Genomic DNA, 22,713 nt, shown 5'->3' on the forward strand with positions numbered 1-22,713 from the left:
CACACATAACACACACACACACACTCACTCACTCACTCACTCACATACCACACCCACGGACAATGAAAGAGAGAGGCAAGGAGAGCATCGCATGAAGTAGACCCAGGGTTGTTGTATCTGTAAACCACAAAATGGCAAGGAATGTTGAAAGTACCAGCAGAAGCCAGGGGTGGAGGTTTATTTGTTTTCCTTTTTTTTTTTTTTCCACTACCGCCTCCAGAGGGACCATAGATCTGCCTTGGTTTAGGGCTTTTGGTTCATAGAATGTTTCAGAATAAATTTCTAAGTTACCCAACTCCTAGAAATTTTGACACAACAGGCTTGTTTGGAAATAAATGCATTTAACTGGCATCAGTGGTAACTTCCCTGATAGTACTTCTTATGAATAGGACAGACGAGTAGGGAATTGTCTACTGATTTCCAATACTGACCTTTATGAATAGTTAAACCATTCTGCTTAGTAAATAATCTTTCTTTCAATATTTCTGTTTTATTGCCCTAACACAAACCAAGCTACCCAGACAACTGGGGTGAGACAGAGTCTTCCCCAAAGAGCCATGTATATGATAATAACCTTTCACCGCCAGCTGTTTCCTCCCTCTCCTTCCCTGCATCATCAGCTACCTCCTGAGGGCTGCATTTGTCATTCCTGCAGTCAACACATGGAACAGTGAGCTAGTGAGCTAGTCGCCCTGTGTAATGCAGAGGAGGACAAGCCTTGCCTCCCCCTACAGAAACTACTCTAGCATCAAAAGTTAACGTTAGAATGAGCCACGGAGGCTTTGGAGAGCCTATTTATAACATTCAGCTTTCACTGTGTTCTATAGTTAAAGCCATTTTTTTTAAAAGCATTACTGGGTCTTATATATTCATTCAAGAGAAGAAAGATGAGAACTTGGAGGAGTATTTGGCTTTTTTTGTATTATCTTATATTGCTACTATTATAAAAATCTGCTTGTATTTTGGGACCTAAAGGCATATTTCTGCTTGGCCAAGAAAAAAGTATCATACGGTGGGGTATAAAGACTAATTTTACCTTCTGAGTAATTAACGGATTGTGTCGCTGTAGTTTATGGAATACTTCTCTTACTTATCTCTCTTAAAATAATTACTTTCCTAGTCTTTTTAAAACTGTGTCTTTTGACACATACTAGCTTCCTGTGGTCCTTCTGAGCCTCAGTATCATGCTTTGTAGAAGAGATAGTTTAGCCGCAGTTTCTAATTCTAAAAGCAACAATAGTAAAACACATTGTACTTTCCAGTTTGTATTATATAATAATGATTAATGTGGTTCACCCCCTTTTTTTGTCTAAGAAAAATAGTGTATTCATTATTTTTAACAACCTGTGTCTCCAAAGTTGTCCTCAGACATTTTTCTTTAGCTGAAAGACATCTGAGGAGCTATTCACATAGATCAGTTTCACTATTTTTTTTTTACAAGATCATTCTTTATGTATGATATGGAAATAAACTAATGTCCCACTTCTTTCTTTAAAATGCTCACCTACATCCTACGTACTGCCAACTATCTTGCTAAATCTTTGTGTGTGTCGATGAGTCTGAACATGAGTACAAATAATCCTTTTCTTTTCTATTTCTATCCTTTTTGTTTTAGATAGTCAATTTTGAGTTCACGGACTGCTGCCTCTGTGTGGGAGTGGCAAGAGAAGCCAGAGAGCCACATGGAAGACACCCAGGACCTAAATGAGCAATCAGTAAGTCTTAACTTAACCTCAGTCCTTCTTTGAAAAGAGGTGGTAAGACTAGCCAAATTATTGTTAGAAAGGAACCTATTGTCAGCAGTAAGGCTTCCGGTTGAATATATTTTGTTGATTTTTGAATTGTCTTGTAAGGCCATAAAATAGCTCTCTGGCAGTGTGTGTAGTTCCTGCTGAATGATGACGTCACATTTTGATGTCTCCCTTGATGCTCCATTTGCAGAGTCTGAGGCTGGAGGGCTAGGGGTGTTGAAATCATGCTGTGTGTTTAGACAGTCTGAGCAATTTTATGCGCTTCATCTGTTATGTTTTGTTCCAAGACAGCTGGATGGCTCATATATTGCTGGCTATCGGAGTATAATAGGAGAGAGGATATCACTGGCCAATTGCTCATCTCGTGCATGGAAACCACAGTACTCAAGGGCTCTCCTTATTTCACTAGATTTATCATAGGCCCAAGAATGTGGCAGCTTGGTTACAATCCTATTAAGATTCTGTCTTCCTGTAGGGAGAGGCTTGGTCGGCTTCTCCTCCTGACTCATTGGTAGGGTCTCAAAGACATTAATTCTATATTGTGTGCCACTAGGGGCCTGATTTCTGAAGTCTATCGCCCTGGTTGTTCCACACACAGGCAACTAGTGCGGCCGTAGGGAAAATGATATTTATACCACCAAGAATGCGTTCCATGGAGTAGCTATTTCTCCTTAGCTTGTAAGAGCATGATTGACCTTAAAGTCTAAGGTTTTCCAGGGACAACCAAGGACAAGACACTTGCATACAGCAATGGCACTAAAGAAAAGATGTGTGCAATGCATTCCATGTTAACACAAAAACCAATGTGTGTTGTGGTCAAAAGCTGCTATTCTAAACTGATTTCATTTGTTTTCTAGCAGATAATTAAGATATATACATCAACGTTCTAGAGTCCGCATTTAGAGGACACCTTAGTACGACTTTATTACATAACTGTAGCACTACTCACTTCCTGTGTCATCATCACAAGGAACGCATGGTGAGCAGTCACAGTGCTGTGATGCTTGAAACTGACCAGTAGACAGGGGAGTCTTAAAAACTGATTTCATGGACAAAGCTGACAATGACAGGCAAAGGCTTTAAAACAACTTCCAAAAGTAGAACTCGGGCAAGTAGGTTCCAGTCATCATGATGGCTGCCTCTCTCCTACACGCCTTTGTATGATTGGTGCCTTTTGCTGGGATCATATGTCTGTGAGTGAGACCGTGTGCCTTAATGTCAACAGTGAAATGGTTATGTCATCTGAGGGCTGTGATATGTCCTTTGTTCTAACACTCTGAGATTCACTTAAAAATCTCTCCCTCTCTCTCTCTCTCTCTCTCTCTCTCTCTCTCTCTCTCTCTCTTCTTTCTTGACTCACCAGTTATTCTATGGAATACATCCAAATGAGAAGGATTATGTACTTTATTTTCTAATACATCTTCAATTAAAAAAAATGTAATGTGATTATATCATTTTCCCACTTCCCTTCTTCTAACTCCTCCCATGTACCACCTTACTCTTTCTAAAACCCATTACTTTTTCCTGTAATTGTTAATATATATGTAATTGTATGTATTAGTACATATCTATTCTTAAACATATAAATGTAACAGAGTGTCTGCTTTAATGCAGTTAAAGTTAAGGAGGACATGTAGTCACACTTAATGTAAGGCTGAGGTGTCACTCACAGTCTAGATCACCTTTGACAAGACAGTGGCCAGCACTTGTGAATTGTGTTTCTAAATCCTTCCAGTGATATTTCATGGTTGAAATATTGCTTTGGTTTAAGTTCTTGGTGATGTATCTGTGCAGCCAAGTGCGAGCCAAGTATCTCAGTGATGTCTGCGGCTCTGGTATGACCTGTTTGCTTCTAATACATAGACTGCCTTACTCATCTCAAAAGTGTGCAGATTTGGGCTTCTCATGGCATTGTGTCTGGGGGTGGGGGTGAGGATCTTTCTCCAAGTCCATGACTTTCTTCCTCATCTAGCTATATCTGACAGCGAGACATTTTATATTGTGTCATCCATCATTATGGGCAAAAACAAAACAAAACAAAACACCCCAAAATCTAAGACTTGCCCCCTTTAAAATAAAAATAATTATTGATATTTTAATTAAATCATTAAATAACTTTAAATCTTGGGGATTGCATTAATTTCTCAAAACTTTTTGAAAAGCATGGTATTTATTGATATATAGAATGAATGGGATGGAATTACAAGTCATAAGGTGGAAATTCCAGGGTGTGGATACAATTGTTAGCGTGATTCACGCCGCCTGCACGCGCCATCCAGGGCTTTGCACACGTTCTTCTTGATCTTCACCATAGCCTCGCACTATTAATCTAAAGGCTGATTACACAGATGAAGACATTGCACAGAAACTGTCAAGGTCAAGCAGCAGTTAAGGACCCAGATTTAGAACTGAACGTGCATTCATCTCACTCTAAAACCTTTAAAGGCTTTTTCATTATGCAGTATTGTATTGGTAGTCAAAGGCTTGGGCTGTAGGGCCAGACATCACTGGCAAATACAGTATAGACATTGAGAAATCACTTGAACTCATTCTCATCTGAAGAGTTGGGGGAATGATAAATGCATGTTGCATGATGTGCCGGTGTGTGTGCTCCACCAAGTATCCGTTAGGATTAGTGCCTGTTCTGAGGATGGCTCAGTCAGTAAAAGGTCTACTGAACAGATGAGGGCCAGAGTTCTGAGTCCCAGCACACAGATTAAAAGCTCGATGTGGTAGCTTGCATTGATAACTCTGGTGCCATCTCTCCGGCATCTAAACACACTGTTCTTGATAACTGTGAAAGCTGTGAGTTTAGTTCATATTTAGGAATGCTTCCCTTGATAATGTGAGCTAATCGTATTCCTGGAATTCAAATAAAGAATGGACAGCTTGTAGCATTTTCTATAACACCTGTAAGGTCATTGCACACTAAGCTGTATGTGTAGGCATTCTGTAATGATGGAGTGAGGTATCGCTGCTGGTTTTATAACACCTGTAAGGTCGTTGCACACTAAGCTATATCGGCGTTGATGGAGTGAGGCATCGCTGCTGATTTTATAACACCTGTAGGGTCATTGCACACTGAGCTGTATGTGTAGGTGTTCTGTAATGGTGGAGTGGGGTATCGCTGCTGGTTTTATAACACCTGTAAGGTCATTGCACACTAAGCTGTATAGGCATTGATGGAATGGGGTATCACTGCTGATTTTATAACACCTGTAGGGTCATTACACACTTAGCTGTATAGGCATTGATGGAATGGGGTATCACTGCTGGTTTTATAACACCTGTAGGGTCATTACACACTTAGCTGTATAGGCATTGATGGAATGGGGTATCACTGCTGATTTTATAACACCTGTAGGGTCATTACACACTTAGCTGTATAGGCATTGATGGAATGGGGCATCGCTGCTGGTTTTATAACACCTGTAGGGTCATTGCACACTGAGCTGTATGTGTAGGCCTTCTGTAATGATGGAGTGGGGCATCGCTGCTGGTTCTTCCCCCCTTTCGTCTCATTCATTCAAACTAATGTGATAAAGTCTGGCTTGAATTTATGATATAACACAAAATGCTTTGAATGAATAGACTGTTCTTTATTTCAAGCCTATAACTTGATCATCCAAAATCAACTTTAAATACTATAGGTTACACAATGGCATATCAGTGGGTACTAGTGAAATCAGGTGAGTAAGTTATAGTTCACTGTAGAATTACTTCTTTAAATGTTATATACCCAGGGCCTCAGCATTCCTGTCTACCTCAATGTGGTCACTAGCTCAGTCCACTCTCATGTTAGGAGCATATTTTATTAAATACTGCTTTTGAAACTTTTAACATTTATTGTTTATGATTTTTTTTCACAAATACCAAACTGGAAATCAAACAGAGATTTTAATAGCGTGACATTTTTCCACATTTGGAAAGCCATCCTTAGGAGAACCTACTGTCAGCGGATATCCTTATGCCCAAATTGAGGTTGCTCTCATCAATTGAAATAGGTGCCTTGAAGTAGGTATTAAGAAAATCAGTTGGATTACAGTTTAGTTAAATGTCAATCAAATGTATTAAATATGGGTCTAGGAGAGAAGTGTAAATTACACCTTTTTATCATTATAATCACTATAATTATAATAAAATTATAATCATGAACCAATTGCATAGTCTTCATCGGTAAATGCTTTAATGAGCAGCTCTAAGACTGTGAAGTGTATGGAATTAAGTAAAATTCAACGGTCTCCACAAATAAGTATTTATGGATCATGTGCTGATGTCTAGGAAGCATGTTCAACTTTAAATGAAAAGATAATGCCACAGAATTTCTACCTTGCCACACAGTTGAGTATCACACAAGTTCGTGTGCTATTGTGTCGGTCTCCGTTCTGTAGTTGTTTTAAAGTGGATTTGGACAGTTAACAATTAATTTATTAAGTTATTATTTATGGAGTACTTGGTAAACAAATCTAAAAAACATTACAGTTCCTGCAATTTGTTGTATTCTGGTGTAGGGTAAACCATTAAGCAAAGTATGCAGGGAATAATAATGTAAGGGGAAAAAAATCCAAATAGGTCAAGAAGGAATGCAAGAAGTGCTTAAGGGGCAGATTGGGTAGGTGAAGGGCTGCCATAGTTTAGGGAAAGAGTCAGAAAAGTCTAACTGAGCAGATGTCATGTGAAGACCCAAAGGGAATGAAGGAACTCGTCATGTGGACATCTGGGGCAAGGGGTTTGGGTTAGAGGGATCAGCAATAGGAAATCTTCAGGGTAATAGTTGCCTGGCACTTGGGATGAAGGCCAACCAGTGCTGCTGGGGTGATAGACAAGGGCAGTGAGGGGCCATAGAGATTACTTCCACGGCAGTGTGGAGGTGCTTCCGGTTGTTCCAGGAAGGTCAGCATCAGTCTAGTGGCATCTAAAGCCGTGGGATGATCTTGAGCTCAAGGATTCCTTCTTGAGTAATTATCAAGAAATGGGAAAGTTTACTGTGATGAATGTGATGTAACCTGTTGGAAAAAAATATGGCAAAGGGAATAATTCACTGATAAAACAAGCTAACATTCTTTGAGCAGCACCATGCTAAGAACTTTTAAGGCCACGCTATGACACAATTTTTTTTTTTAAAAGATGACCCTGGATTTTGGTACAAAATTGAGTTACCAGAAGAGCATTAGAGGTGGTGAGTAGTGCTTGAGTCAGAAACTGTTGTAAGGACAAGAATAAGGTGACCTCTTGCTGATGCGTTGGTCACACACTGTTGGAAAAAGAAGGGAGTCATGGATGATTTCTTTGTCCTGAGTCCTGAGAGGGACATGACTGACACTGACTGAGATGTGATGCCCTGAAGGGACTAGTCTGGAGTGGAGATCAGGAGCTGCATCCACCTCAGACACAATGCTATTTTCACTAACCTTGTTCTACAGTCTTCTTTCCTCGGCTGTCAGTCTGTACACGCCAGTCTTCTTCCACTAGGACCAGACCACATAACACGTTCTGCTCTGAAATAGAGGAGCACGGGGTATTGGTGTCATCTCCAGGCTGAGACTGTGAAAGCTCCTACATAGTCTTGTGGTTCATCTGTGCTCCTAATTCACAGCCTGTGGGGGTTTGTATATCAGTTATTATTCTTGTCAGGTAGTTACATTATGATTCATAACAGTAGCAGCAAAACTACAGCTATGAAGTAACTTTATGGTTGGGAGTCACCACAAAATAAGGAACTGCATTAAAGGGCATTAGAAAGCTTGAGAGCCATTATGAGTGAGGAAGAATCTGGATTGCCAAGGCACTGCATGGGGGAAAGAGTCTCATTAAGCTGATGGAGTCATGAGGAAGTCTCCTTGCTGTTAGCCATAAAGAAGAGATGTTGGTTGGTCATATACTACCATGTGGACCTCAAATAAGGAGGCTAGACTGCACGTACAGAGTTGGGGGGGCTTCAGGGTATCAGGAGCAATTAGAGAAAGGAAGTTGATGGAAGCCAGCAAAAGAATTAAGTCTAGAGAAGAAAAGCTAAACGGATGAAATCATCAGTTACTTCAAATGTAAGGATAGTGGAGATGGCATTATATACAAAATATAAGATAATTGCTCAGACCTACTGCACAAACTCATAAGACTGAATTGTTCCACGAGAATATGTTTCCACATGTATTGACTTTTGTTTGTTGTGCTTCCTTCCAATATTTGTAGTAACCACATACCCAGGTTTTAGTTACTGGGCTCATCTATATCTCAGTGTAGGGAGGAGCGGTGTAGGCATACATTTATGAACACGTGCTGATACATCATTCAGTTCAAAATTTCCATCAAAGTAACCAGAACCATAAAATATCTAGGCCGAACTATTTCTTGTCAGAGTTATCATTTCTTATTAACTACATCTGTCCATGTGATATCTAGACTTTCTGTCTTGGCAAAGAATTGGCCACAGCAGCATGGTCCTTGACTTTCCTCATATTTGAGCTGGTTAGCTCTGTTGTGGGGTGGCAGCGGAGGGACGGTCTTGTACAAGGTATGATTCCTAGCAGCATCTCTGATATATACCCACTAGATGTCAGTAGCAGCCCCTTCCTTCTTTTTGTGACAATTAAAAAAAAAAAAAGGTTTTGAGACATTACCAAATGTCTTCTGCAAAGGGAGGGGGTATCAAGGACCATGATCTGTAGCACTCCTCACTTCAAGGAGTTACTTATTTATAATCTTGAATGTAGTATCTAAAATACTACATCGAGTTAGATTTCTTGACCTTTTAATATACCATGTTGTAAAACATCTTTGAGGGACCTAGGATGGGGAGGCAAAGATGTAAAAACAGACTAGAAGAAAAGCAAACAAAGTGTTTTAACAGTGGTGGATTAGAATCCACTGTGCCCTGTCCGACCACCAGGAAACTCCTCTGCAGGAACACATCACATCTGGAACTCAGACAAGAACACATTGTATCTGCGATTCAGTCAGGAACACACTGTATCTGTGTTTCAGCGAACACATTCTGACATCTCCAGGAGCTCTTCAAATGGTGGTATATCTTATATTGGCCACAAACATGGGGGAATGAATACATATCAGAGGTACAAACAGAAGGGGGTAAGGGTTTTGTTTTGTTTTGTTTTTAATCAGTCCAGGATGGACTGGGATTTCCAAATTAGAAGTTCTGGGAGTATGAAGATGTGGGGAATGGGAAGTACAGTGGAGAAGCAGAGACAGACTAAAAAGAACTTTAAAGTCAAACTGATGTTCCTGGGCAGCCATCCTGATGCTCTTACTGTACAACATACCGAGATATATTAGATGATGTCACCTTCTGTCTCTGCATTGACAACTCAGACATGATTATATCAGTTTTGAGTAAGAAAACAATATAGTATTTTTAGGAAAATTAAGTTATTCATAGGAATGTAAATGAAGAATGGCAGGTTTTGTTGTAGGGTTGCTTCTATGGAGAAATAAAGTCTAGGGAAATGGCAGGAAATGAGATTAAACCTAGAAGGCTATCAGACTTATGAGACAGGAGTAGGAGGGTAACTTAGGGAGTCTTAAAGCTGTTTATGCATGAACTCAAATGACCTGAACTGGGGAGGGGGGCAGGGAGGTCACTCTTAAAGATTTTCCCTAAAGGAAAAGATCATATGTAGTAGTTTTGATTTTATAATCATAGTTTCTATATGAACTAACAATTTGGGCTGAAATATGAAGTCGGCCATGTATATCAATTTAATACACAAATATATTGTGATAGAACCTTAATAGAAGCAGAGAGCAGACTACTATCCGTGTTCTGGTAGTCTATGGTATGAAGTAATGACCTGACAATGGAAAAAGACAAAGATTAGGGGGAGGAGCTTGAAGAGGAAGCAGTGCTGAACTTGGTACCTAACTGGACTGGGTTACTAGAAGAACGTGTAGGTATAGAAGTGGACACAGAAAAGAATTGTTATGAAGTTTAAGTCTCTGGAGATGCCATAAACAGAGTTCAGGAATGGGAGTCAGTGACATAAGGAAAGAGATAGGTGTGTTGGAGTATAAGTTTTCCCAGAAGATGTCGAACTATCAACTAGTGGAACTCTGTTGGGCCACGTCAGGGTGCCCGTAGGAAGCAGAACAGTCCTTTGTTTCAGGGATGCTTCTGAGAAGGACCAGTGTGTAAGACAAGGACAGAAGAAGGAACACAGGCATAGGAGACTTGCACACTAATGAAGGAGCAGAGCACATGAACTGGGAGAGACTGAGATGTGCTGATGGAAAACAAGATAACTAGTGGGACAGAAGTTCCCAGAGCCATAGACCAAGAGAACTTTCTGGAAGCATGGCTCCTACTGTATGTTTGAAGAGGTCAAACAGATGGTGACTGAGAAAGAGACTTTTTCACAAGTTGATTGACAGGTCAGCGGTGGCATTTCAGAATGAAGTCCCATTAGAGATGTGGCCAGAAGGCACATGGAGGAGAATAAGGAAGTAAGAGAGAGCTTGGAAGCTTAAAGAGAAGCAGGGTAGCAATTTAATGGAGACCTGTGTAGAACTGATAACAAGGCTTGAGAAGCGATCCAGATCCATCCACGGACAATGTAATCAGGTTATTGCCTAAGGGGAACGAGTCTTGATGAAGAACAGAAAGAAGACAAGGTTTTTCACACTCTGACTCTGGGAATGTTCACCCAAGCATCCTCAAGAATTCCAAGGCCCTTTCCCATGTGGCACTAGTATTTCAGCAATGCCGAAGCCACGTACATCTGTTCATACAAGGTCAGGGAGTGCATGGGAGCAGGGTAGCACCGAGGGCTTAAGTAGTATAAAGAGGATTTGCAATAGCCATTGTCTAAACATGGTAGGCGATTTGAAACCCAGCACATAAATAATTCAGGTGTTTTCAGCTTCAGCAAAATCATGTCGTTGGAATCATGTGCGTTGGAATCGAAAGGTTTATGTATTTGTTTTTCATTGAAATCACAAGAAAAGAGAAGGACAGCTACTGAATAGTGAAAACATTGTTGTCACCAGAAGGAGCTGCTTGTGTGATATTTGGTGGACATCAACATCGATAACAAAGGCGACTGTTTTATTGATGTAACTGAATCAAGTTTGATGGAAGTATGCCATATGCTACTTGACGTAGACTTACAAGGTGCTCTTCTTACAGCAGTTAAAATGGACGGGGTTGGGGAGGCAGCCTCAGAAAGGTAAACTTGTTGCAGAGCATGTGTTAACTTCCTTGGCAGGAGTTAAGATAGCAGAGTGGAAGAAGGTTAGGGAAGAAAAACAAACAAACTAGGGTTGAAAAAGAGATCAAACATCAACTGCTTCTCCTGCTTGGCTTCCATTTAGCCTCAGCTGCAGCAGGCCTACATGAACAGTCGTACACCTAGGGTCTGAGCCCCAGACACCCACGCTGACTTTTATGTTGCATGCAGTAGCTGCCATGGTCTTTATCAGTTTTATAAGTAAATGTGCACATAACACATGCAAGTACATGAACTTGTTTACTCACCACCATTTTGATCACGTGGGCATCGTTGCTGCCCCCTAGACTCCAATCCAGAGGGCCATCTTGCTTGCAAGAAAGGTAGAATTTGAACCTAAGAAGTCTTGCTCAAGAGATGGTAGTCTCCAAGCACTACAGAGCTGCATGGAGGACGCTTCCTTATCTTTTAATTTCCCAATCCCAAACTGCCTTTAACAAAAGATCTTTAGCAACGTTATACATATTTTATATAGAAGATGGAAAATATTAGATCTGAATTCATTTTTTTCCTTATTTAACCTTTTCTTCAATTCATAGATTTGTCATACCAGAAGCCGTGTGAAAAAGGCAAAATGAGGACAGCGTGAGATAGATCATGTTTACTTCTCAATTTACTGGTTAAATAAAAAGATATTAGGCAGAATTTAGAGTACACAGCAGTTTTTCTACAAGATGGAAGGTTCAAAAGCACCCTCTCCTTTCTTTTGCAACACAGTTCTTGCACGGTTTATCTCCCTCTCTTCTTTCCACACTCGCGAGGGCTGGAGCTCTCGTTGCATAGGCCAAAGGGGTCGATTACCTTCTCCAAATTTTGTATTCTACAGAGGCAAGTTAGACAGACAGTGTCTTTGCTCCCTATCATATCCACAGCAGCAAGGTTCCTTGATCGACTTCAACACCCATGCAAAGTATCGAACAGTGGTTTGGCTTAGGCTTTCTTGATATTTGGATAAGGCCCTGTAAAACACACAGACAAACTCCTGCTTCATATAAAGGCTTATTAAATTATTATATTTGAACTCTAGCTGAAATTGGCAGCTCAGGGTCATTTAAAAACACTAAAAAGGTGTGAAGCATCCTCCTTGGTGTGAAGCGTCCTCCTTGGTGTGAAGCATCCTACTTGGTGTGAAGCATCCTACTTTATGTGTTTGGTTTCCCCCCTAGTTATTATTTACTGCTCAATCAGCATTAGCAGTAGACAAATAATTTGGCTGCTAAGTTACACTAGTATAGAATTTCAAAGGACCTTATTAGAGAGAGATGTAATTTCATCCTCTGGACCTTTTATGTAACAGAGTGTGTATTTGGGTCACTTCATTTTGACCCGGATTTAAACAATACATTTAAATTGTGAACAGGAAGTTAAAATATTTACTCAACAAAAATTTGAAAATTTAGTGTGATTGCTTTTGAAGTTGCCAAGGATGTCTTTATACTTCATAGCGCTACACTCTTATTTTAGATGACTATCCTATGAATAGACCCAACAATTCTGAATCTGTAGGTTTATTTTAAAAACTCATGTAAAATATATACATTTCATAACTAATGCATTTAATTGGTGTTTAACAATAATATCTTTGTAAAATTGGTATATATGTATATGATTTTACACGTTGCTTAACTATAATGCCATAGTTGAGGGATGATGTTCACTAGAGAAAATGTAGAATAGATGTTATGTGGTAACAATGCTTGAAGTATTAATATTATCCAGTGAGGAAGACAAATTTTAATATCATAAAATGTGCAGCTCTGGGAGCACATGCAGTGTTCTGTAGAGCCAGAGGAGGCACCCCACATGAGACTCTGTTTTAGGAAGATATAAGTAATTTTCTTCTAATTTCCCAGTCAAATCCATAAATATGAGTGTGGGCAAAGGAGAAGGAGGAAAAATAAAAGAGAAGATTGCTTTAGAATGAAGGACTAGTGTATCAGAGATGATTGGCCATGTGTAGTACACTAGGAATCACAAACCGGAAGATGTATGGAGTAGCCTGCCAGGTCAGATCTGAGAGGGTTGTATGTGCTATAGAAAGGAACATTGAACTCATGTTGTAAGACACCGTAACACAGCAGTCAAGTGTATGTTCTAGAGTGTGGGTTTTGTTCTCGCCTTTTCATTTCTATGAAATTCTACTGCCTCCTATTTTTCTCACATGTAAAGTGGAGACATGCCTTTCCTTGATTGGCATGGTATGCAACTATATGATAAAGACCTTTATCCAAGACAGAGAAAATAATATTTCATTCTCAGTTAACATATTACCCCAAAACAGCTATAGAAGGAAAGATAATTATCTCTTGGCAGATAACTTTTAGCACGTGCATTCTCAGTGCAGCCTCTTTGAAATTCTTCTTAGCAGTCTACTGTGCTGGCTATGGTTATACAGTGTCCATTCGTACCACCAGGGTACTTGAGCACATCCAAGATTGTAGCATCAGTAAATAGAAACCAGGGCTGTAGTTTTCCATTAGACTTCCCTTTATATATTTACTCAGGTAGATTATTCCAAAGAATAAATATGTAAGAAAATAAACATAAAGAGGACATATCTCCACTACATAGGCCTATCATCATTTGAAACCTTTTTAAGGAATAGCAACTTTTCTCACAGTTATGATATGGTGTATGTGTGTATGTGTGTGTGTGTGCACGTGTGTGTTCTAAACTGTATTAATGATGTTAAAAGATTCTATCATACTTGTTGACCCTTTTCCCTATTATGTAGAAAGTGCATTTATATTATACCATTATTGTCACAAATTACAAGAACAGGGATTAGAGCAAAGATATGTTAAATGATTATCTTAGTTAACTAGCAGTTTAAGTGAGAATACGATGGTTTGGCTCTGGAAGTCATGCTCTTATGGGGTGGAGTGCACAAGGTTGTCACAGGATGAGAAAGAAGAAGAAGAAGAAAAAGAAGAAGAAGAAGAAGAAGAAGAAGAAGAAGAAGAAGAAGAAGAAGAAGAAGAAGAAGCAGAGGGAGAGGGAGAGGGAGTAGAGAAGGAGGAGGAGGAGGCAACAACAACAACAACGATGTGATGGAAGGACTTTAGAGACCAGCTCCTCACTTTGTATGTGATAGAACTGGTAAGCAGAATAACTTTCTGTAGCCAGTAACTGGTAGAGCCAGTGCTACAATAGATGTCCTTCATGTTCATTACCCTGTGCAGCCTTAGTTTGATGAGCTCTTTGTCCCATTTGAAAGTTTGTTCCCCTGTGGGGGGGACATTTTTTTTATTCTCTCCAGATTTCTGAGCAACTGAATATTTTAACATGGTGACTTGTTAAAAAATTTATATTAAATTATCATATTCAGATTATGAATTATATTCTTACTCTTTGCTCTCCAAATTCTCTTCCCCTTTCTTCTCAGTAACACAGTGTTATGGCCATTGACACATCTTACAATGTTTAACACATAGACTGATGTATTTATTTAAATAGTTATTTATATTTAAACAGTTATCCCTATAAGCCAAATATAAGGGATAAACTGTCTCATTTATAACTCACTTGAACTTGTCATAAAAGTACTGGACTTGATGAGGATTCTCAGTAGAGTCTTGAGAAGGAAAATAAGCATCATGTGTCATTAATCCGTGCTTTGCAATCACTGTAACAAAGCAGAGGATGATTTATGTACAAAGAAAATATGTTTTATTATTTTCCTAGTAGGACATTTATTGCATACACAGTAAGTGTTAGAACCCAAACAAATATACAGTTGGGACATTGCATTTAAATTACCTTCTGTCATGTACTATATAAGCCAACAATAGTTTGAAGTGTATTTAAGCCACCATCTGGGACAAAGCGAAAGCTGTTCCAAGACCCAGCGCATGATGAATGTGAGCTGAGTCTCCATAGGAGCCTCCAGCACATCTCTCATCTCTGCATCCTGAATCACTTCTTCCACGCTTGGAAAGAATTCCAACATCCGTCCTAGCTCCCTGAGGTTTTGAGTGTTTTTTATAGATCGTGACATTCATCCTGGCTGCACAAAGAGCTAAACCAATGAAGTTAAACAGTGTTGTGTTCAGGTTTCCTTTCAGTCTTGGGAGATAAAGTTCAGAGTTCCCTAAAAGCATCAGCAGAATGTGTCATGTGCTGTGCTGGTTCTTAGTGGGAGTCCGCGGCTAAGCACAGCCACCTCTCCTTTGGAATTGACTTGTGTTCACTAAGAATAGACTGGGAATGTCACTAGGCTCTTCAGCCTAGTGCCCCTAACCTTCTATGAGTCAGAGGCAGGTCAATCCTCTACATAGCCTAGCTGGAGGGATGGCTAGGTAGGCAAAGGGCTTGTCTTACAAAGGAAAGAACTTGAGTTTGATTGCCAGCCTTCATGCAAACAACTGGCTGCGGGGGGTGGGGATGGGGGTGGGGGGTGGGGGGTGGGGGGGGGCTGGGACATGCATCTGGGATCCCAGCAGGAAGCTGCTGGGGAGCTAGTCCCAGATCCCCATAAGAAACCGGTTTCAGATCTCAAGGGAGAAGGCTCTTGAAGAATGACACCCAAAGTTGACTTTGGGCACAAGCACACCCAGCCACCCATACATGCTGAAAAAAATTCCAGCCAGTCTTGAATCGTTATGTGGGTTCACTTGATTTCACTGTTTGGCTAGACTTTTCTCCTTTTGCCACCGTGCTTGCACCATTCCTACACAATAACAATACAGCAGTAAGTAGTAGCTAATGAGCCATTTCTACAAGCCAGGCATCATCCCAAGCACTAGCTATAAACTATCCCACCAATTTACACTTACAGCAATAATCTCAGGAGAGAGACATCCCTACGGTCACCACTTTTGCTTACTAGGGAATGCAGTACTACACAGAGTGTGTGTAAGTCTTCCCAGTGCTCATGGCTATGAAAACTTTATCTCCTTTAATAGGCGGTAACTCTGAGACCAAGGAGAGGAAGGAAGCCATTTAAGTCATAGATGCAGCATGGGAAAGCAGGCATTGAATTTAGATTTTCTGACTCGGAGTTCAATACTTTACATAAATGCATGGTGTTTTATCTTAAAAAACTCCTTGTCTCTCTGTATAAGTTCCACACTGCTTCTAAAATGCTCAAAACAAATTTAATATATCATTTAAAAGGTCCTTTATTGAGTTTTGGCTTCAGAATATTTTACTTAAATTGAATCAGAGGAGATCTAAGACTGTAGTTATGAATATAATTTTTGTAGTTAATAGATTTTTTATGGTTGGACTGAAATATTATGTTTACTTTTAAAAATAAAATATATAAAACCCCACAAAACTATTTTTAAATATTGTCTTTAAAGAGACTTAAGTATACATTTTTCTATAGCTTCAACTTAATATTTTTGCTTGACCAGAACAATACATTGTTTTATAAGATATGATAGTCCTCAACTTGTAGAAAGTAAAGGTGTTTAAGTTGAGAGTTCACAAGACACTATCACAGCTTTAGGAGAGAAAAATCATTATCTTAGAGCTTAAGCAGAATAAGAAAATGGACATATAGCAATTCTGAAATGTATATATTTTAGGCTGATGAAAGCCTCAAAACTAAACTGCTTAGTGAACTAAAATTACTTATTCTCTTAAAATATTTAAAAATCTTTACTTAGACCCTTATAGCTTCTTGTATTCACCTTTAAATGTAATGAGAATATAGACTTTTTGTTGTAAAGCCTTGTAAACATTTTCCAACAAATCTTTGTTTCATGTTTTGATTGATAGTACTATTTACAAAAATGCTCAGGAATGGTTCCTAATAATTTGGTATAAACCACACCTTCTGGCTCACCCCTTCAATAGATGGCCAATAAAACCGTGCATGACGTTTAGATAATGTACCCACGTCAATGTTTATTTTGGAGCTAGATCTTTTCCAGGCTGACATTTGCCAATCTTGGGGGTTGTCTACAAGGAAGGCAAGTAAACTTTTCTCTTGGAATGGCGAGCTTAGTCACAGTCACTGTGGTGGGTGCACTGTCTTCCTGAAAGCTGTGTAGTATTCACTTAGGTTCCAAGGTATGTGCACTACTAGTGAAGAGAGAAGCAGACGGACGGGTCTGTGGGCAGCGTGAGTGGAGAAGATCAGGAAAGCCCTGAGGACTGGCTGGTTAGCTTGTTTTAAACAATCTTCTCTCTGTGAGAATCATCTGGAATGGCCAAGGGAGTATTGTATTCACATCATTTCCTCTGGAGTGATACAGCCTGGATGAATAGCTAAAAGATACTTACCCACCAGCTTAGTGGGAAAAGCTAGCATGGAAGCACTGTGCTGCATTTGGATTAAAAATTGCTTCATAAGTTGCAGAAAAAAAAAGATGGCTCAGTGTTTAAGAGCACATGATGCTCTTGTAGAGGACGTATTGGCTCACAATTGTCTACAACTTTACTTATAGGGGATTGATGCCCTCTTCTGGTCTCTGAGGGCACTGCATGCACACAGTGCACATACAAACATGCAGATAAACATAAATTAAAAATAAAATAGTTAAAATTGCTTGATAAAATCTTTAGTAATTTCTACCTCCAAAAAAAAATCACCTCACTTTTAGCAACATATTAGCTGATCACTGGGATTTCACATTCTATTTACCATCTCACTCTGCTTTGGAAGCAGTTTAACTTCTACATATATGTATGTTAAATTCCATACATATGCAATTATTTCAAATATAAATAATTATATAATTATCTCCTACAAATGTTATTTTATCATATATTTTTGCCCTCATACAGCCATCAGTTCTCATTGTAAAGTAAAAATATCATACAAATATCCTATGCTTCACATGAAAAATTATTAACTATCCCATGGTAACTTTGGGGGTTCTTATGGGCCAAGATTTTGGTAATAGTATTTCTATAGATTTTTAGACTTCAATGACTCTACAGACTATTTGCAATAGTCCTAGGACATGACTAAATATGATAAGCCCTGAAAATATTATTTTGTGAGACCAGTAAAGGGTTTACTAGTGGATTCCATGGTAAATCCTAATAAAGATGTGTTTGAATAATCACATATTACAACAAAATCATTGGCTACATTGTCTAATGTTTAGCCAAATCTAAATGAAAAATATATTCAAGAATATTAATTATTAATTTAATGCTCAACATCCTTAGTCATAAGGGAAATGCAAATCAAAATGACTTTAAGATTCTATCCAATACCCTTCAGACTGGCTAAGATCAAAAACTCAAGTGATAGCACATGCTGGCGAGGATGTGGAGAAAGGGGAACACTCCTCCATTGCTGGTGGGGGTGCAAACTTATATTGATTTTTCAAAATCATATTTTTATTATTATTTTAAAGAAGCTACTATATTTTTATCTTTTGAATTTTTCTTTTTATTAAATTTCTATAATGTATACTGTTTTTTAATTCAGTTTTTAGGATATTTTCTTTTGATACATTTTGACATGTAGTAAAGCTCTTTTTTCTATTATACCTTTTACTCTATAATTTTTGAAAATTATTTAAATTTTTAGTTTTTAATTGAAAATTTTTATTCATAAAATGTATTCTGGTTGTGGTTCACCTTCCCCATCTCCTGCCATCTCCTGTCATTTCCTCCCATTTCCTTCCCAGCAATCTAACTCTAACCTCTTTCTCTATTACTTTAGGAGACAGGCAAGTAAAATAAACAATCCAGAAGAAAAGAAACAAAAACAATAAAAATACAATAAACACACACACAAACACACACAAAACTGAAAAACATAATATACAAGCAAAGACAAAAAAGTCAGACAAAAAATATACCCCCAAAGCAATATGGCACCAAAAATCCACAAAAAGACCATCCTTGAGTTTGTGTCCCATTGGCCATCTCCTGCTGTCCATGGGGCCTGCCATGAAGCACGGTTTAGATACCCAGAAAGAATCCATTGCATAGAACTCTCTGTGTTTCCTGTCTGTGTGTTATCCTCTTTCTTGTTTCAGTCACAGTACCCTCTTCTTCCTTCTTATGTGTTCTTTACAATTTTTATTAAAGGACTGCACTCTCAGAGTATGGTTTTAATTCAGGCACTACAACAAAGTTATGCCATTTTAGGAAAATTTATAGAAATGCTGTTCGGTGTGTTATGTGAATAAGACAGACTCACATAAGCACCACATTATTTTGAGACAGAGTTTCTCTCTGTAGCCTTGGCTGTCCTGGACTCACTTTGTAGACCAGGTTGGCCTCAAATTCATAGCAGTCCACCTTCCTCTGTCTCCCTAGTGCTGGGATTAAAGGCATGCACCAGCACGCCTGACTATACCCCATTTTAAAAAATCACATTCAGAACTCAGAACATGGGCTTAAAAACGAATACACGAAAGTAGAAGAGGGAGGGCCCCAGTGGGGGAGAAAGGAGGGGACAAAAGATTTAGTGAAAGTATGATCAAAGTATACTATATACATGTGTAAAAATAGCATGACAAGTTCTATTATTTTGTAAAACAAATGCACAATAATAAAATGCTTGAATATTAACATAGAACAATATGACTTTCTTATATACTTCTACGGCATCACATATAACCACACACTTTTGTGTTTACTTTGCATCTCCTTGTGGAGTAGGGCTATCTGGGGTTATATATAGAGTTATTTATTTTTAAAAAATCCCCAATATTTGAAGATTACTATTTTTCTCTTGATTCATTTTAATGTTTTTGTTTATTTTTAAATGGCACATAAACATGATCATTGTACACAGTATGGTGGCACCATCTGATGTTTCCATAAGTGTGTACATCTTGTACCATTTAAACCAGTGCGAACAGAGCTACCTCTTGAAATAGTTACCATTTCTTTATGATGAGCAATTGCGCAGCTTTTCTTCTAGCTTTTTGTATACACAGTAGATGCTGCTTGGGACCCTCAACTCCCCATGCAGTAGCTCCCCCGAGTGCCTTCCTCCTAACAACTGTTAGAATCCACTCTCCCCATCCCCACTTCCTCCTAGTCTCACCTCCATTTTTTTACCTATTAGCTTTTCATGCTTTAAAACTCTTCCCATAACTCATGCATATCATGTTTTATTCGATCTTTCTTTTTCTTTTTCGAGACAGGGTTTTTCCTCTGTAGCCTAGGCTGTCCTGGATTTGCTTTGTAGATCAGGCTGGCCTCGAACTCACAGCGGATCCACCTGTCTCTGCCTCTGGAGTGCTGGAATTAAAGGAGCACACCACCACCACCACCCGGCTTATTCCTCCTTTCTTAAAGACAAAGGTCCCACTCTGGATGCATGTGTGTGAGAGAGTATGAGGGTGAAAGAACTTGGGGGCAGCTTTTCTTTTTGGGAGCTGGAAATTCTCCCATTCTCGTATGGTAAGAAGTTATCCTCAGCCTCGGGAGATGGGGCGAGTGTCCCAGGATAAGCGTCTTCCTGCGAGGCCTTGGGAGACTGCCTTCCAGGCTACTCCTATTCTCCGGTAGCCTTCAGGTAACTATGTGAAAAGTAGAAACTGTGTCTCTGGTCATCATATATGCCTCACTTCGGTTCATATTTAAAAATTGCTGCTATTATTTTAGATGAAAAAAACCCTTAGGTTGAAGAAATGTTCCTTTATCTTTGTATTCTGGTTGCTCTATGGTATATATTCTGGCTTTAAAAAAAAACAGATGCAAATTGGGATAATTTAATTAGTCATAAATCTTTCTGGGACTAATTTTTGCTGTTCAATTGGAAAAAATCCAACTAATTTAAGTATCCAAATGCAAAATTCTGTAACCAAAATTCAGTTAGTCAGATACATTTGGCTTTCAACAATTTATTTTTATGCTATAATTTTGAGCTCTGTTTTCCATTGTTTGTTACAAAAAGGTCTGCAATAACCCTGGCTTCTTCCCCTTTAACAGCTGCTAGTTTGGGGCACTGCTTGCTATGCTCTTCACCCATTTAATTATTTTATTCTAAGCCTATTGAGGAATCAGCTTAGCAGATGTAGAACATTATATTAGAATTATACCTATTGCATGAATATATAGGCTCTTTGGGGGCTGACGGCAAGCTATGGAGGAACAGTTGTTTATTCCTGTTGAGTTGACCTCGTCATGGTTTTTGTAAGATAATTAGAAACCAATGCCAAAAAGAAAATGTAAGTAAATTCTCCAGTGCTTTCCACGGAGATCTATCTTCCTGGGGTCATACTTTTCTAAGTCAGGCTATGTTAGAATGCTTATTGTTCACCCTTCAAAATAATTTTTATAAAAGAAAAAACCTACTAAACCTTACTGAGTTCGAGGCCAGCCTAGTTTACAAAGTGAGTCCAGGACAGCCAAGGCTGCACAGAAAAACCCTGTCTCAGAAAAGAAAAGAAAAGAAAAGAAAAAAGAAAGAAAGAAAGAAGGGAGGGAGGGAGGGGAGACAGAGAGATGAAGGAAGGAAGGAGGGAGGGAGGGAGGGAGGGAGGGAGGGAAGGAAGGAGGAAAGGAAGGGAGAGAGGGATGGAAGGAAGGAAGATGTTTTTGGGAAGGACAAGGGCTTGCTATGTAGCCAAGGCTTGCCTCAAACTTTTGACAATCCTGCCTCAGCCTTCCTAGTCCTGGAAATACAGGCATGGGCCACACTGTGCATGAATTAACATCACTCTTTTGAGCAAAGGAAAGCTTATAAGGTTTTGTGATACTATCGAGTGGTGCTTTTGAGTGCGGTGCGTGGTTAGAGTGACGGAAGCATACATTTGGCAAATTATTCATCTGTTACAAATTACTCATGACTTCTGAGTTGAATTTCAAAAACTGAAAGATAATTTGAGTATTATCTATTTAATGCCAAGCTTTGGAAAACACACACGACATGAGTGTGGGTAGCAATACTCACGTCTATGTGTGATTGTGTGCTTGGGGAGTGATACTGGGGTGTCATGCACAAACATTATTGACATCCCCTGAAAGCACTTTGAGAATTTCTAATTTCTGCTGTTGATTTTTAATTTGTGGACTTTAGGAGGACTATTTAAATTTGTACTTAGAACAAACCTAAAGACAAATTTCCATTTGTAGAAAAAATGGGACCATCTCTGGCATCAATTTTACTTTTAGGCTAGCCATACTAACTCCTTCCATTGGTATGCATGCCAAATTTAACTATTGTTGGTGTCATTTTCATGAAAACTTGTATACGTACATGTCTACTTTTATTATTCTTTACAAAGAGGAATAATTTTCCTACATAATAATAAAATGCTAAGCTATTTATTTTCTTTTTAACCTCTGGGAACAGTAATATAAAGCTGCATTCTTCATGGAAACCACATTTTCAACTAAACTTAACAGCAATAGAAGTACCATATTAATAAATGCTAATGTTAAAAATGGTTAATTTTTATTTCTATTTTATTGTCTTCACCATGTTTAACTGTTAAACATTTTAAGCCCATAAAATGTTTTATAGGAAAGTATAAAATACTCCATAGCTCTTTCCTTTTGGTAGTTGGCGGTAGGAACTTCCCCAACCATTGGAAATTTCTAGCCGAAGTTGGACTTTACAGTGAACCAACCTCAAAGTCCCCCTGTTTTCCTTCCTTGTCCATTACAGTGTGTAATTTGGGCTGGCGACCGACTTATTCATAGAACTTTAAAGATCATTCTATATAAACGATGGCATCTCGCTAACTACTCCCAGCAAAAACCACATGTTTAAACTGAGGGAAAACTTAATCCCATGGAGAGGAGGTGGCTCATTGGAGAACGAGGTGGGTGGGACACTTCAAAACAATACTGAT

The 22,713-nt window shown here is 38.9% G+C and overlaps 1 protein-coding gene across 7 annotated transcripts in view; it reads left to right on the top strand.

The window, feature by feature from the left end:
* The window catches only part of EYA4 (EYA transcriptional coactivator and phosphatase 4), a 224,079-nt gene that overhangs the window by 24,865 nt on the left and 176,501 nt on the right, over nt 1–22,713 (top strand). For all 7 annotated transcript variants that reach the window (XM_084775148.1, XM_084775155.1, XM_084775150.1 and 4 more), the window contains exon 2: nt 1,616–1,715. In XM_084775148.1, coding sequence (XP_084631274.1) covers nt 1,683–1,715 — 33 coding nt within the window. In that variant the 5' untranslated portion in view covers nt 1,616–1,682. The remainder of the gene's footprint in view (nt 1–1,615; nt 1,716–22,713) is intronic.

This window comes from Acomys minous (genome assembly GCF_964271855.1).
Source record: "Acomys minous genome assembly, chromosome: 3".
NCBI classification, from domain to species: domain Eukaryota; kingdom Metazoa; phylum Chordata; class Mammalia; order Rodentia; family Muridae; genus Acomys; species Acomys minous.